General features: G+C 36.1%; 1 protein-coding gene across 2 annotated transcripts in view; it reads left to right on the forward strand.

Moving 5' to 3' along the window:
* Positions 1–18,262, forward strand: part of LOC149551102 (uncharacterized) — a 169,987-nt gene that overhangs the window by 123,220 nt on the left and 28,505 nt on the right. For both annotated transcript variants that reach the window (XM_089786674.1, XM_089786675.1), the window contains one exon: positions 12,793–12,875. In XM_089786674.1, coding sequence (XP_089642800.1) covers positions 12,793–12,875 — 83 coding nt within the window. The remainder of the gene's footprint in view (positions 1–12,792; positions 12,876–18,262) is intronic.

Genomic DNA, 18,262 nt, shown 5'->3' on the forward strand with positions numbered 1-18,262 from the left:
TAATAAGAAGAGCATACACTGAACTAACATTCTGATGGATGATGGGTTTAGTAAAAGCTATGAGTGTTGGGACTATCGATCTCTTCATTAAAGTGATAAGAGTCTTGCAGATAAGAACATCTCAGAGGATTTTGTATATATCAGAGCACAGTCCATTCTGATTAAAGGAATTAGAGTTGAAAGAATCATTCAAAATAGCAGATAGAAGGCAACTTAGATATGAAATTTGGCTCAAATTAGAGAAGAAATACAGTGACGTTCCTCTACACGGGAATATTGCTAGTGATGGAATCAGATTGCTATAGAGAAGTTTGGACAATGCAAAGCTCACATGAAGCTTTCCTTCAATACTTTTGATGAAAGAACTTGGAAGAATTGAGTTTATGATACACCTGAGATTGCCACTGTACACTCGAATTCTCTTGGTGCTCATTCAAGTATTTTGGAACACTCCTCTGATAATGAAGAATATATAATCTATGCGGGTGGAGGTCTGCAGATAATCCTGTTCGGTGAAAATGGTTTTGTTACAATCATTAGCGAGTTCATATTCCCATCTGAGATTGAAAGACTTTAAGATATGAATGATGGAACTATTTTCACAAGGACTTGCAGCGCTTCTATTGATAACAGGAGACAGTTGAGACCAAGTATGGAACATGAAACTGTGAGGAGGCCTGAGCATAGAGACGTAGAAACAAGGGATCTATAGCCCACGGCAAGATTTTCTGGTATATAGCATAACAGAACTGGCATATGGATGGCATATTGAAAGCTTATATAAACCAATAAACAGGAGGAAAGTCTTCACCAGATGCCTTCACTGCTAATATATATGCAGTACCGGCTATGTCCAGGAGTAGTCAAGTGCATAGAAAATCCAACACATACCGATGCCTTTGAAGCAGATCTCAAATGCATCTGATTTAGGCCGAAATGAATAACTATTACAAGATATTAAACCAAAAAGCTTAGTAAATATGTGCTAGGTATCCCCTGCAGGCATTTATATATTTACCAAGCACTATCAAAATATATATGCGAGACTTAAGATGGTCACAATGATTAAACAGTGTGTGTTAAAGCAATTTGAGGAGCAATGCGTGTTTACCAACCATGTAAAGGAAAATGATTTTTGGTAATTATGGAACTTAGTAAATCATCAATAAAGAATTTGACTCCTTGTAAAAGCCCGATGACATTCTAAGTGTACGCTAATCATCGGTATTCTTTTATGATGGATACATTAATTTGAATATCTGACAATATCTCCTTCAAATTGTGACCATATCTCACAGATCGGCACAGCTTCATATTGGGACATATTCAGTATTTTTCTGCAACTGCCATTTGCCAAGGTCTAGAGTTCTTTACAGGTCCCTAGGTGCCATTGCTCACACAAACACCCACGGTGTAAATAACAACATACGGCAATGCTCGAGTCAGTAGAAATACCGTCAACAAGAATAGAAACCATTAACGACATGTGCCAGAAGTCGAGCAATGGAGCTTTGATGAATTCATCCTGAGACGGTGTCATGAAATTACCAAGCCTTTCACGGAAGCCATGTTATTATTATTAAAGTATAGCATAAGGCCAAAAATAATAGTGTTAAAGAGATTACAATATTTTATTATGAAGTGGTGTCATTTTGAAATAATATAGGAAGATATGTTATTAAGAAAGGGTAATATGTAAAGTGGTGATTTGTTTAAATCAGAGGGGTGTGACTTATTTATAAAGAAATGACTTTTGAAATTGAAAAGTCATATTCTTTTTAAGTATGAAGATATAAATAGGAGTTTTATGAAACAAAAGGGGACATATCCGAACATTTATATTCTCTTAGGAGAAAAGTATTTTTATTTTATTATTGTAAGGAGGAATAAGGGCTAAATATGGCTTGATAATGTAAATTCCATTATTTTATTTTTAAATAAAATAAAATGTCTTTTGTTTATTTTTAAATGGCGTGGAGATTTAAACTACAGGCGAATTGTCCATAATTATATTTTAGAATTTTGTATATGATTTTGATATCAGATGAGTGGACATGGTCAAATCAGGATTTTAGATTTGATCATCATAGGTGTTGTGAAATATTAAATTGTTTCCGTACCTCTGTCCAGTTTGTCTCCTTCTCAGTGGAGTTAAAATTCAATCTAAACTAATTTAAGATTGCATTATAATTGGTCTGTCACATCTGGATTATTAAAATTGTTGGCAGTATAAGTGCATTGAACATTATGAAGTTGTACGTGAAAGTTCACCGAAGTTGACTCTATTGCCCGGATGAGCAAAGGCACTGGTCTTTTTATTAAAGTCAGAAAATCTACATATTCCTTCTACAAGCATCACTTCCATTATTTACAAAATTTATACAAAACATTCAATTATCAAATATTCAACATTCGGCTTCATCGAGTTCGAGGACCTTGCTAGTCGAAGAACTCCAAGAAAAGCCTCGAACCAGGTAGTCAACATTTGAGGTAAAGGTTTACCCGCTTGGGTGTAGTGGGGCTTGAAGTGTAGGGGAATTTAGAAGTATTCCCATTTGTTGGCCAGAACTGCTTGAGAAGTCCCATCGGAGAAGTGGCAGGCTCTTGGATTTCCAATCTACGGTTTTGGGAACCAACAGGTTTCACATCCACCCTAGATATATTGAGTATCATTTTCAACTCCCCAAACAAGGATTGCTTAGTTCACTTCGTACCCAGTCCCTTGAGCAAAATAGCTCATTCGATTATAGATCAGATTTTAGGGATAGATTCCTTTCTACTTGCTCTTTCTAGATTTTTTTTTTGTTTGGATATCTATTTAACACTTTAAATGCTAAAAACCTTCTTTTTCCCACTTTTAGTGCTAGGTTTCACATTTGCCCTAGATATATTGAGTATCATTTTCAACTCCCCAAACAAGGACCCCTTAGTTCACTTTGTACATAGTCCCTTGAGCCAAGTGGATCACTGTCCATATAAGTAAAGTGGAAATAGGCCTAGTTTCCTAGTTTACAATTACATGCATATGCTAGTTAACCTTATTTCCCTACGTTATAGAGTTAATGTATCATCTATGCAGTAGTTGTTGGGGCCTATTTCTATGGGGGGGGCCTATTTCCATCAGACTTCCAATAACATCAAAGGTTTCATCAAGCCTATTGTTGATAAGTACTTAGGGTTCTTTAGAGATCTTTTGCTGACCTCTTCAAGATGTGGTTGGTGGATTCTTTTTACCACGGCATGACATTCAATGGAGCAAGTTTTTATTTTAAAAGGGTTCCTAAATTGTAGGGTTTGGTCTTAAAGCCATTTTAATTGAATCCCTATATGCTACTTCCCTATATGCTACTTCCCCACCAACACATTTTGTTTGGCTTGCTTCCACATGTTTGGTAATAAGGAATCTTGGAATGGAATTCTAGAATTAGCTAGTGGTTTCCTATGAGACTTGTGCCTATAAATAAAAACATATGGCACTGTGATTCATGTGATAGGTAGCCAAGAAGCTCTCTTGTAAGCATTATATGTTAACATGGTGAGTGGTGCTATTTTTTTGAGCCTTTTCCTAAAAGTGTTTCTTGGGGAATATCATTGTGTTGGCTTTAAATGTGTCACTTATCACTTTCTATTGGATTTTAGATTCTATTAGCATAGAGTTTGCCAAGTATTTTTATTATTTCCTTTCACTTTGGTATTAGAGCTTTGTTTTAGCTGAATTAATGAAGCTTTTGGAATAATCTTTTCCTTAAAAGGGATCTTTTTGTAGGTAATCCAGAGGTGCATAGAAACAAGTACTCCCAAGGATGGGGGTTCAAAAATTTGGTGGCTAGAACTTTGAGATGTGGAAGCTCAAGATAGAATATCAAATTGATAGAAATCAATGATTTGTTGTGTTAGGAAAAAAAAAGCCCTTGGTTGCAATAGATGGATAGGGAAAGATTGATTAGAATGCAAAGGTTCAATTTGGCTTTGTCTTTTGGGTTGAGTATTATTGAATGTCTCTTAAGAAGCCACCACTAAGGAGCTACAAGAACAATATTTTTTGCCAAAAGATGTACTCTGTAATATCCCTTTACAGATATTTTACCAAAAACCCTTGATAAAAAGTGCAGATCTTAAATCCGAACAGAAAACCAATACTTGATACAATTTCCAGAACTTTAATAGATTTATAACCAACAGATTTCAATACAAGAAAACTCAGAAAAGTTCGTTTATTTCCTCCAATATTCAGGAATACATATATGCACTAGGAATTAACAAACAATTTGCCAAAATATGTTACTGTATTATATAACAACAATACAATAACATGCAACAATCCAAGTAATCCAATCTTATACACAAAAATAATAGTCAGATTGGAAATATAAATAAAACATGTAAGAGGGCTAAGTTTGCGTCCAACCTTCAAATGCTTCTTCAAGGGTTTGCGTCCAAGAAGAAATAACCAGCAACTGTTTCCAGCTCCCAGATTAATATTTGTTTGAATATTATAATCTTCATATATCCTCACGTGTGAAGCTTGTTGTACCTTTATTACTTTTCCCAATGTGATGCACGCTTATTCAAACAATGTGGGATAAAACACCTTTTTGTCCTTTAGTCACTTAAGTGAACATAGTACCTTTTAAATAAAGTGACAAGTTAAATGAACTTTAATAGTCACTTTAGTCAGTAAACCATATAGTCATCAGGCATTAAAATACCTGACCAAATGAGCTCTGATAAACATATGCAATAGCTCATTGGGAAGCTCTTGGCGAGATGCTTCCAACCGAACACTGAGGTACCAAAAATATTGAGCTCTGATTACTTACTAAAAATAGTAAGCATCTGGATAACTCGCCAAAACTGCTCTGATGGGTTTGGAACTGGAAATCTCTAGGCCAAATCTTGAACTGAACCCCATAAAGAACCTTTTTGCCCCTGAAAACTAGGCGAAGTGAGCTGGCCACATAGAATTATAATGTCCCAGAAAAAGGGGACATTACAAAGCCTCCCCTCTCAAAGATTGCTTGCCCTCAAGCAATCTGCTCATACCTGTAGAAACCAAATGCTAGGATCCCATACTCGCCTTGAGAATGCAGTTTTACTCAACCGATGCTCCTCAGCATGCATCTTCCCAAACTTAGAATGGTTAAACAGTACAAGCAGAATCAATGTGCCAAATAACTGAATGCTAGGATCCCAAGGCCCACCATTAAGGGACACCAACTGCCATATGTTGTTGCTTTGTGTACCAATACCCTCGGGCAGGATGAATGTCTCACTCCATAAGTGACCTTGCAAGTCTCTATGGTCAAGTGAAGATAGGAGCTCAGCAATATACCAATATCCACCACAAGATGATAATACCCAAACTCTTTTCCTAGCTCTCTGATAAAAGGCAATACATAAGGATGCTCCCCTTGGATCCCAAGTGAGAACTCGTGCACTGTCTGAGATACCACTGACCCAATCTTGTAATATCTGCACCACTGTACCACTGTACCACTCCGACAATATCTGTACTGATGACAATGGCAGATCCGGCCAATCTGACTCCACCACTATATCACCCCGGTGGAAATGGAATAGTTCTAATCTCTGGTACTCTGATCTATCAGAAGGTTGAAACACACAGATCATAGTCTTGTAATTGTGTAACAACACAGCATAATCCACCAGATGTAAGATACTATTGACACCTGGATCCTCGATCAACCAATACATCGTGTCAAACCTGTCGCCATCGGGATCCCAAAACAATTGAACTCCACATCCATTCACCATATAGAGATAAAAATACCCGGTAGCGTCTATAACGCAACTTCTCTCTACAGCTCCCACTAAACTCCCATGGATGTGATAACTAACCAAACCATCATGCCGACTGACACCATAGACGTCCTGTAACCATGTACCCATAAGAGAACTTTGTGACATAGAAGTAGCAAATCGTGTTGGATACATATTACCATGATGTATAACTGACAGCTTTCCTTGCAAGTAATTCCCCACAAATAGTTGAGTTGGATGCTTGCATCCGCTAATCCCACCTTCCAAAGATGGTGAATACCCATCCCACAAAGGATGATATAATTCTGGAACCAACCCACACCGATGCATCATCAAGTCCTCCGTGCATGGGTCAAAAGAAAAATGATGAGCACTCCTCACTGTGTATTCTTAGTAAAATGCTCCAACCTCTGTCAATGGCTCATCACTAAAAGCACTTGAATCAAGCAGCTGATCCCTTTGACTCTGAAAATCAACAAGCCGACATCCAAAATTAGCTGCATAGAATGAAGTGACAGATTTGCTTCTAGGAGACAGAAACAAGTCAAGATGAGAGCTATACTCCCAACCGGATGACACTTTGCGAATGCCCTACGTGGATGACAGAGTAGCATCGTGTACTACCACACAACTCTCAGGAGAATCCACCATTGTGACATAAGAGCTACCAGTAAATTGTCCTGTATCAACTATCACAGCACTAACCTCAGGAGAACTCAATACAACTAGTGGTTCTCTACTGTTCTCCACCAAGGTACTCGTCCCAGCTGAAATATCTGTGATAGATGTAACCACATCCCTACCCCAACCCATGGATATAAAATTCTTATCAATTGCCTTTGTATGTAACTGTACTATATTTGTAGTTGGTGGAGACTGTGCCAAACTCAACTCCTTTGTAAGCTTCTCAATCTGTAATTGTGACTCTTGAAAGGCCAATTGGGCACTCTACAAAGAGTCCATAGTCACCTCAAGCTCATGAGTGAGCTTATCAAGCTTCTCCTTGTTTCCCTGCAATGCAACATAACAAATGCGATCCCACTCGAGAAGAAAATCTCTATCTACAAGTAGTTGTAGGTAATTTTATTTCATCATTCCAGTCGCTTCTTGGAGTGCATGTATCTCTACAACGGAAAAAACACTATCACCATGGTCATTTGTCAAAGGAGTACTCCAACCATCGGTGGCCAACATTTGACAAGCAACATCAAAATGCTTAACGATTGTGGCAACCATCCTGTTATTAACCTTCCGTTGGCTTGCTAAATGATGATCCCCTTGTGACGAAACAATTCCACACAAATCTTCCAATTTGTCATCCGCACTGTGATATGAGGCCGAATCAATGTCACTCACCATATGATAAGCAACATCGTGTATGCTATCATTTAGGCACACCTCAATATCTAGGGTTTTGTTGCTATTCACCTCATAGGATGGCTCAACTGACGAGGTAGAAGCTGCTGATATAACAATATCTTCACACTCTTCCACTTCCAAGGTGGTTGCGTGTCCATCCACATTATGATCTTGGGATTCATTGTCATCAAATGAATTTTCTGATTCATTTTCTAAGGTCTGATTTTTTCCCTCCATAAGGTCAGCTGTATGATGGTCACTAACTGTTGGGAATTCATCATAGAGGCTTCTAGATATTATAGAGACCTCTTGTTCCTCTTTCTCTTCGTTCTGTGATGTAGTCCTCTTAATCATGGAAACCATACATCGTGCCACTTTGTCTAGTTTTGAAGGGTCTGAAATCAATTCATTCACCCTTTTCTGACTTTCATCCAACCTTTTCAAACTTTGTTTAAGCTTCTCCATATTCTTGTCCCACTGTTTCTGGGTACTTGAAGTAGACATGATTAACTAACTGATTCAATGCCTGTAATAAATTTCCCAGTTCTGTCTAACTTGATCAGGAAGCTTATATGTTTGCCATAGGAATTTGGTCAAACACTTGGTGTACATCCCTACTGTGTATACTATATTTTCTGGAACGTGCGATGTTTTTGACTGATATTGCAATATTCTCCGTTGGAACGAAAACAATAATAGAACACTAGAACATTCAAGAACAGTCATGAACAATTGCCCAAGGTCTGGAAATAATAATCTCTGCAAGTTCTGCCCAATGTGTGCTGTCCAACCATGGCATGCGAATTCTGAGCAGTCTGTGGCACTTTAATAAACTCACTAAATTTCCAATTTGCCGAATCCAGCTCCACTCTAAGTGAGACTGTAATAATCCGAGCTTAAATTCTGTAAATAGAATGCTGAATATATAGCATGAGAGGAATTTTGTCAAACAATCCACAGACAACCTGGCAATGGTCTGTTATCACTGCTAATAAATTTATTAAACTGCACCCAGAATTCAGTTTGAAACTAGAGCATTTAGCAAACACTTGACTGATTTCCACTGTAGTATTCTTAGATAGTTTCCCTCAGCAGTATATTGAAATTGCTCTAAATGAATTTCGTCAAACAGTTGTCTAGCAATCACTAACTGTCACTTGCAGCAAGGTACAGTATGGAATTAATTGACTGTTGAGGTTTATGCATTTAAAATCTGAGAATGAACTATATTCGTTGTATATTTTCCAGTGTGAAGACCAGGTCGAGTTTCAAATAATCTCAACTTTAATTAAAGAACAACAAATATGGTGAACAATGTACTCTGCTAAATCTCTGAAACAATGCATCTTATTGCAAATAACAAGTATACAAGGTAGGAAGAAAGAGTGACAGACCCGACTATTCCTTTTGTTAGGAAATCCTTCCTTGGTCTGAATGGATGCTGAGTTATCAGTCACGCTACTTCCAGGTCCAGTTCACCTTTATTTAGACTGTTTACCACCCTCATTGCCCACATCCAGTATGTCTGTTGCTGCCCGACGTGATCAGAACACTCGCTTCCTTGACAACCCGTATGCATGTTACTGGACTGAGACTTGCACTGTTCAACTTGTGCTCTGTTGGATGACCAGATGTGATGACAAATGCACTGCCACTGTATTCACGCATCGGCTCTTGACCTGACTGGAATCCATCTGGGTTTTTTTAGCTCGGAATGAATGTGGAACTGAAGTTGTTGACTTGATCACTTATGACCAGCTTGCGTATGTTGTTGGGTTTACTATTACTGAACACGTCCAGCTCAACCCGTTTATGTAATGCCGCAGATGGTAATCCGGAAAGAACAGTCTGCTGTAATTGTGACCTTTGTAATTTATAATGCCCGCTCCTCATATTTTCAAAACCATGACCCCGTTCAAGAAGACTGTTGGTGAAGTCCTGGGCGTGAAAAGGCTCACTGTCTGCCGTCGCCAAAATGCTATATACCAATCAAAATCTCGTTCACTGTCGTGGGGAAAGATCAAGCTCGGCTTCAGCAACTCAGACTCACGACTATGCCCTGACCCGCATGGTTATTCTGACTTCGTGTGAGAGTTTCCTTGCTGAGATATGACCCGCTTGTGTTCCCAGCGTTTTACGCTATACAGTGAACTCGAAATGGGTACACACCAACTGGGCAGTGACTACTATTATGCCCTCCTTTTCACTCTTTTCTGGAGCTAAAGTTGTTAATGATATCCTTTACTGGAAATGCAAATGCAGACCAGAAGATCAAAAAATCACCAAGATAAAAACCATATGCTCATACCTTACTATTGTTTGATTTCACTGAATTTCTTTCATTGCCGATTTTTCTGCCCAACCTGTATATTGCCAGCTAGAAAGAAGATTAGGGTAACGTCCAATCTTCTTAGAGAAACTCAGACTTGAGGGTTTTCGTCCTCAAGGTTCAACCAGTCACATTAAAGCAACCAGAACTCAGAATATTTTAGCTCATAAATTCTTGTATTGCTGATTCCACAGCATGGCAGGATTCTTGGCTTTGATACCACTGTAATATCCCTTTCTGGATATTTTACCAAAAACCCGTGATAAAAAGTGCAGATCTTAAATCCGAACAGAAAACCAATACGTGATACAATTTCTAGAACTTTAATAGATTTATAACTAGCAGATTTCAATACAAGAAAACTCAGAAAAGTTCGTTTATTTCCTCCAATATTCAGAAATACATATATGCACCAGGAATTAACAAACAATCTGCCAAAATATGTTACTGTATTATATAACAGAAATACAATAACATGCAACAATCCAAGTAATCCAATCTTATACATAGAAATAATAGTCAGATTGGAAATATAAATAAAACCTGTAAGAAGGCTAGGTTTGCGTCCAACCTTAAAATGCTTCTTCAAGGGTTTGCGTCCTAGAAGAAATAACCAGCAACTGTTTCCAGCTCCCAGATTAATATTTGTTTGAATATTATAATCTTCATATATCCTCACGTGTGAAGCTTGTTGTACCTTTATTACTTTTTCCAATGTGATGCACGCTCATTCAAGCAATGTGGGATAAAGCACCTTTTTGTCTTTTAGTCACTTAAGTGAACATAGTACCTTTTAAATAAAGTGACAAGTTAAATGAACTTTAATAGTCACTTTAGTCAGTAGACCATATAGTCATCAGACATTAAAATAACTGACCAAATGAACTCTGATAAACATGTGCAATAGCTTGTTGGAAAGCGCTCGGCGAGACGCTTCCAACCCAACACTGAGGTACTAAAAATACTGAGCTCTGATTACTTACTAAAAATAGTAAGCATCTGGACAACCTGCCAAAACTGCTCTGATGGGTTTGGAATTGGAAATGTCGAGGCCAAATTTCGAACTGAACCCCGTAAAGAACCTTTTTGCCCTTGAAACCTAGGCGGAGTGAGCTGGCCACAGACAATTATAATGTCCCAAAAAAAGGGGACATTACATACTCCCTCATTTGAATGTATCTAATGGTAAGTGGATTAGCCCCTATAGATGTTAAGATGGAGACTGGAGGGAAATACATTACTTTGTGTATTTCTTTACTTGATTCATAAGATTATCTTGCTATGGTCATTAGTAGCAACTCATCTAAGTTAAAACTAGAGAGGTAGTTGTAGCCTGTGTCATAGGGTTCGCTACATTTCTTGTATGAAATTCAAAATTCGGCGAATTCTGAAAGCATCTACAAAATTCGTTCTAATTCATCCCAAAATTCCTACGAAATAGGGTTAGGGCTATTTCAGGTGATACATTTGGTTCTTTGAAACACATTCTTGGGCGGAATGAATGGAAGTCCTGAAAATGAAGAAATATTATCGATGCAAGACACGCCAATGTTGGAGTTGACGGAAATGAACAAGTCATATCAATGCAAGACATGCCAACCGTCAAAAGAAAAATCCTTGCAAAAGAAAATCTGCACAGAGAGATTGTCAACTAGGCGTCTGGATTGTTCCCTGCAATGCAAATCCTTTTCCAGCATGGTGAGCAGTCAAAATGAGAGTTGATAATACAAGTCCCCTAAGTATTTTTAAGTCCCGCAAATGTATACGCAAATGTATATGAAGTACTAAATAATAAATTAAATAATGTACATATTTAAGATATATTTATTACTTAATATACATTTAGGGGAATTATTATTTCATATACTATAAATAACACTTTTCTAATTTATATATTAATTAAATAAATAATTAAAACTTTAATTTTGTTTACATGAAAATGATTTTAAATTTGTTGTAATGTTTACATTGATCTATTTTCTATAATTTTAACTTATCAATTGTAAAACTAAAATATATGTACATAAAGTTTCAAATTTAAAGTAAGATTATTTTATTTTAATAAATAATTAAATTATTTATTTTATTTCAATTTCATCTAATGATGTTGATTTATTTTTATAATTTAATCAATTTATTATTATATATGAAAAATTAAATTTATATAAGGAAAATTAAATGTCGATTTTTTTTCGAACTTTTTACCCTTGTTGAACTTCATCCGAATTTTATTGTTGTCAAACATGAACACGAACTCGAACCTTGTGACTTAGGTTGTAGCCATATTATTAGAATAAATGAGGTGGACATTTGTGGAGGATGTTACAAAAGATTATCTATTTTTGAATGACAAGTTAGGAGACAGGCATTCAAACTCTAAATTTTAATCTAGATCTCCTAAAGTTCTGAGAAAAATGTTGACATTGATGTAAATTTGGGCATATTAAAAATCAATAGAGGTGTAAGAAGATGGGCAAAGGAAGACATGAGGAAAGCTTTGGAGTTAATGAGGAAGATGAAAAGTCATCATCCATGAACATTCTTAGAGATTCTCTTTGTAAAATAGTTAGATTGACAAACTTTGTTTCCTTAGAGAGTATTAGGTCTAGCTCTCCATGTGAGATAATTGTTGTGAGAAAGGGGTTTGTGAGTTTTTAAAAATGTTTTTTGTGGGTTTATGTTTGCTTTGTTTTCCTAAGACTGTATGTGCTTCTCTAGGCTAGTCATTCCATGCTCCTTTTCGAATTGGTAATGACCTGGGATTTCCTTTTATTGGTTTGTTGTTTATTGCAAAGATTATTTTAATATGGTAGTCCTTTATTGAAATTCTTTGTTTATGGCAAATTAGTTTGGGGTAAATGTAAGTTAGTGCTCATGGCAAGGGATTGAAGATATTTTTGGAACAAATAAGTTAGTGCTCATGGCAAGGGATTAAAGATATTTTTGGAACAAATACAGTTGGAAAAATTGATAGTAATCAAGGATAAGGTTTGAAAAATTTGTTCAAATAAGAATGAGTAAAATAAATTATAATGGTTCCAAAAGCAATGTGCTTTTCCAGCGGGAGCTCTCTGCTTTACTCAAATATTATGCGTGACCAATTAATATGAGGACAACTTTTTCTTATCCCATCTTCAGTATGCTCATGCGCTTGATGACTCACATGAAAATAAAGAATATGGAATTTCTCTGTGTACTTAGATTACCATTTGTTTCCTTCAGCTTGTTATTGGTTTATATTATAGTGCATTGTTATCACTCATAAAAAATTGTCTGCATGCTTGAGCCTAATTGTGTGTTTGCAATTGCATGTAACCATGCAGGCTGTGAGAGCTGATGCACATGGTAATCTTAGAAGTGAACTTGGCAATAAACTTTCGGTCAGAAGTGCCATAGAGGGTTTACGGTACATGTTTTTTGAGCATTTCCTGCACTTGTGTTTGCAATTGTATGTTACCTTGCAGGCTGTGAGAGCTGATGCACATTGTAATCTTAGAAGTGAACTTGGCAGTAAACTTTCAATCAAAAGTGCAATAGAGGGTTTAGAGTACATACTTTGAACATTTCCTGCACTTGTTTTAGTGCTATTCTTTGATGTAGAAATGTATAGTGCACTCAAAATTGATAATATGAAAATGAATACATATAGTTTAATGATTATAATGTAGGATTGAACATCTCATTGATGTACGGCCCGAAATAGTATGACAAAGTTCTATTAGAGCTTTTTATAGCTTTGAAATGGACAGTTGGAGATTGACATAAAACATATTACTATTAAAGCTTAATTGATAAAAGTTTAACTATTCATGTGTCATGGTTTATGTGTGTCTCTGGAAGGGGTACGTAAAGCTTGTTGTTCAATGTTAATATGCATGCTTGATTTAGGCAGTACTCGAAACAAAGAGGACAAGTGATCCAATAGTTTATTTGTAATCTTTATTTAGTCAGATTCTCAATGCAACAGGATTGTATGTGCTTGTTAGAATGTTGCGCAATGCATTTACATTTAGTTACTCTTTAAAATCTGTTGTCATTCAGTCCACACACTTGTGTGCATAACTGTTAGTTTAAGAACTTGATATACATTTAATTTCTGCTGGTCCATTTCTATTCTGCTGATTCACACCTTTACCACTCTGCTGCCTTGTTGCCATTTCCATTGCCATGCCCAATCAGGAGTTACAGAACTTGTTTGTTTGGTACAAAGCTACGTGCTCTACATTTACTCTAAATAAATGACGGTTTGTATTGCTTTAAAAATATATGGAATAACATAACAGGTAAGAATGATCACATAATTTTAAAATATAAATGCTTGATGGCAAGAATGTTGAAAGAAAAAGCTAGAACTTTGTGTGTTTACTTCCCTTGTGTTGAGTGTATGTATTTGGCATCATAGTGAGTTTTAGAATAAAGGACTGCATCATTCATGACTGTGTCTTTTGTGTTAGGAAAGCTTTTGCTTGTAGGAGCTTTTCGGTCTGCATCTTGGATTTCTTTTTGGGGATCCTCAAGAGAGCTGTGAGGGATGATGGAGCCCAAAATTCTAGTCTCCATTTGAGCAAAAAATTGTTACAAATCAATGCCAAGCACTTGAAAGTGTTTCTATATGCCCCTGCATTCTGACAACTAGCGAGTATAATATATTTTTGTTAGAGATGGTGACAAGTCAGAAATGAAATGTATTATATTGATACTTTGAAGATCTGCGATGAGCAGACTCCTAATCATTCCACACACAGATGAAACATAAAACTACCATTAATGTGAAATAAAGATATAACTAGCTTTGACCATGAACATGTTGACCTAGCATAAGACTCTATGATCAAGTATCTCCAACAAGGGTGCATATAAAACTTGTAAGTTGTGAATAGACATTCTCTATGTTTGCAACGTGTCATGTGAGTGCCCCAGTTTTTCTCATTCTTCATGTAACAACAGAAGGCTCTTATGTGCAACTGAGTTGTCTATCAAATATTGCCTGCTGTAATATGCATTCAAGTTGAAGTATTACCAGTCACATGGTATCATAATGGAAAATGTGAAAGGCATTTTTGTATAAAGAGTTGCAACTGATTTGTCATAGCACATTAACAGGTGGCTCATGGTTACCGAACAAATCCATCAAGCACAGGTCTATCATTGGGTAATCATGTGACAATCAGCAGTTTAGACATTTCGTGACAAGAAGATGCTTATCCTGTCTTAATGCATTGATACCATCAAGTGATTTCGGTATTCTACATGAAGAATCATAGATATTGTGGCTACTGAGTTGGTTTTCCCTACACAATACCACCAATTTGTATCAGTTCATGTGCTTGAATCTCATCTCTTGGTCGCGCACATTGAAGACATGAAGAAATTGAGACAACTAATTGCTAATAATTGCCATCGATTCATATCCCATGTCAACATGTGTCATCCATGGCTAAGATTGAAGTTTTTTTTCAGAATCAAAGAGGTACCATTGATGTTTTACGAAAATAATCCTTCCTACATGTTGCCGTCAAAGGCACGGGTTTGAAATTCAACATTTGACCAAGGAGAAATAACAATAACAAACACTATCATTAAATTATTAAATATGAATGCCGTGTAAAGAGATTTGGAAGTGTGGAATTCCAGACCATGTTCGAGAATGTATTTTGCCGTATTAATAATTCTTGATGCATATGCAATTCCTTCCAAATACACATAGTCGCATATCATATGCTCGATGAAAGACCAATTCCGATAAATTGAAAAGGCCTGATGAGAACAACAAGATGATGATATAATAATCCACTCTGCACAAAACGTTCGGCAAGATACATGAGTAGATTAATTCATTGCCCGATAAATTGCAAGATACAGATATGCAGAATAGCGAATGACGGAAATATGTAGTGAAGGATAAAGAGGATATCTATCGTCTGACAAGCAAGCAGAGTATTGTGTGGAGCCATCATTTTAATTTGAAGAAATACATCTCTTCACCGTAGCTAATAAGGACTAATATAATTGTATTATGTGCACGTTTAATTTCTTTAAAAGACTCTTGGTTAGTTTCCAAAAGATGTGACTCTTTATGTTAAAAGTCACAATCTCCTTTGTAAAAGTGTATATATATAAAGAAGATTTTGAAAACATAAAAACATATACACATATTCGGACATACACATCCATATTCTTGGAAGAAGCATTTTATATTTATATATTTTTGTAAGGAGGAATAAGGGCTATATTATGACTTTGTAATAAAAATTCCATTATTTTATTTTTAAAATAAAATAAAATGTCTTTTGATTATTTTTAAATGGCGTGGAGATTTAAACTGCAGGCGAATCGTCTTTTGTAATTATTTTCTGGAATTCTATATACAATTTAAATGCCGGATAAGTGGACATGGTCATTTAACATTTTAAATTTGATCATCACAGATATTGTGAAATAAATAATTGATTCCGCATTTGTGTCAAATTTGTCTCCTTGCTAGAGGAGTTAAAGTTCAATCTGGACTAATTTAAATTTGCTTATATATTTGATCTGTCGCATTTTGGTTATTTAATTGTTGGCAGTAAAGTGTGTAAAACATTATAAAGTTGTACATGATAATTTACCGAAGTTGACTCTATTGCCCGGATGAGCAGAGGCACTGGTCTTTTTGTTATTGAAGTCAGAAAATCTATATATTCCTTCTACAAGCATCAAATTTATTATTAACAAACATTATACAAAACATTCAACTATTATCCAGCATTTAGTCTCAATTTCATTTTGATCGAGTTCGAGGACCTTGCCAGCCGAAGAACTCCAAAAGTTTAAATTCGCTATAGAAAAGCCTTGAACTCGACAGTCAACGTTTGAGGTAAAGGTTTACCCGCCTGGGTGTAGTGGAGCCTGAAGTGCAGGGGAAGCGAGAAGTATTCCCGTTCGTTGGCCAGAACTGATTGAGAAGTCCTATCAGGAGAAGTGGTAGGCTCCTGGATTTCCAATCTGCGGTTTTAGGAACCAACAAGGGGGAGGCTGGAGGAATTGATCATTGTCATATATTTTTGTTATTGCTGACCTTTATTAGATTGACATTTGGAATGTGTTGTTTGGGAAACCCTTCTGTTTAATTCAGATCGATGACCAATTTATGGGAAGTTCTGAGGACTGGAATGATCTGTGAAGGCTAGCAAGCTCAGGACCATCCATATTTGCCTCCTTGGCAAGGTTGTTACAAGATTTGATAGAAGGGTGGAACTAGAATTTGACCTCTTGAATATATATTGAAAATCTAATCTACAGGTTCTGCATGTGGGTTTTGCAGAATGGTGGCTTTTTTCCAGATTTAGTATGGCTGGGTATGTGGAAAATATTAGATATATTTTTTGAGTACATGCACATACTGAAATTTCCACAACTAGGAGTGGACTTTATTATTTCTGTCCTTTGAAAGGGACACAACCATTCACAATCAGATCTGCACTTATATAAATCAGATCTGTACTCCCGATTCCTTCTTTTCTGAGTATAGAACAAAAACATAATTCATTTTTTTCCTTGATCCTTTTTTGGCAGCCCATTACAAATTAATCTTGTCCATTTTAAATCTTCATGTATGAAAGAGGAGTCGCGCCTTTTCAATATGTTGCACTTTTGAATGAGTCACAGCTCTTGATCCTTAGTTACAATTTAATTATCTTTTTCTCTAGGAGATTGCTATCTAAAAGTATTTTATTTATTTATTTTTAATGATGATTTCCCTAAAATTAAATGATTTCTTATTTTATATTAAATGATTTCTTATTTTTATGTATATGTTTCATCATTACACGAAGAGCATTCAAAATCATCACTTTGTTCATGTGAACCACAAGTAATTGCAGTGCCACTCCCACTAACTACATTTTTGTCATCTCATCTACAAAGACTATGGAGAGCCATGCAACAGATGCATCAAAATTTTATGGTAAATGATTTCTTATTTTTATGTATATGTTTTATCATTACACGAAGAGCATTCATAATCACCACTTTGTTCGTGTGAACCACAAGTAATTGCAGTGCCACTTCTTCTAACTACATTTTTGTCATCTCATCTACAAAGACTATGGAGAGCCATGCAACAGATGCATCAAAGTTGGCATCCTTAGAGATTACATCTCAATTCTTCATTGCTCCCTTGATGACTTGCTCTTGTGATACAAGGTGCAATTTGAAATGCACATAGACCAACTAGTTTTATTGAATGTGTTGGGTGGATATTTTGCAACCGACAACTTTGTGAAAATCCAGTCACAAAATAGGTAGACCAGCCTTAGCGTATGAGACAAAGTTCTTCCTACCTTAAAGGGAAGGCTCCCCCTTCTCACCATCCCTTGGATCAAGTCAAGGTAAGCAAGTAGTTAAGAGACTTTGAAAGGGTATTAGCAATATTTTTTCCTCTTAACTTTTCAGGAAAGAATCCACTTACCCGTAGAGCGAGTAATAGGCAAGATGAAATCTCTAACTACACTTCTATCTAAAAGTTGGAAATGGTGATACCAATAAACCAAAACTAACTCAAAGGTTAGTTGAAAGTGTACCGGTTTGGCTCTAAGTCCTGTTTTATTCTATTCTATAAGAATAATCTTTAATATTGGGGCTCATAGACTTCCAGAAGTAAATAATTCTAACCAGTTTGTGAATTGAGAAAGTAATACAAGCTATAGGCAAAGCTCCTAGTCTATGTATTTACTATCACCACAATCGTTCCTAGTCAAAGCTTTGAATCTGATTGTTTCTTAAATCTTTATGCTTGATTATTTAAACCATATA

This window comes from Cupressus sempervirens, chromosome 6 (genome assembly GCF_028749045.1).
Source record: "Cupressus sempervirens isolate cs-2001-9-10 chromosome 6, ASM2874904v1, whole genome shotgun sequence".
NCBI lineage: Eukaryota > Viridiplantae > Streptophyta > Pinopsida > Cupressales > Cupressaceae > Cupressus > Cupressus sempervirens.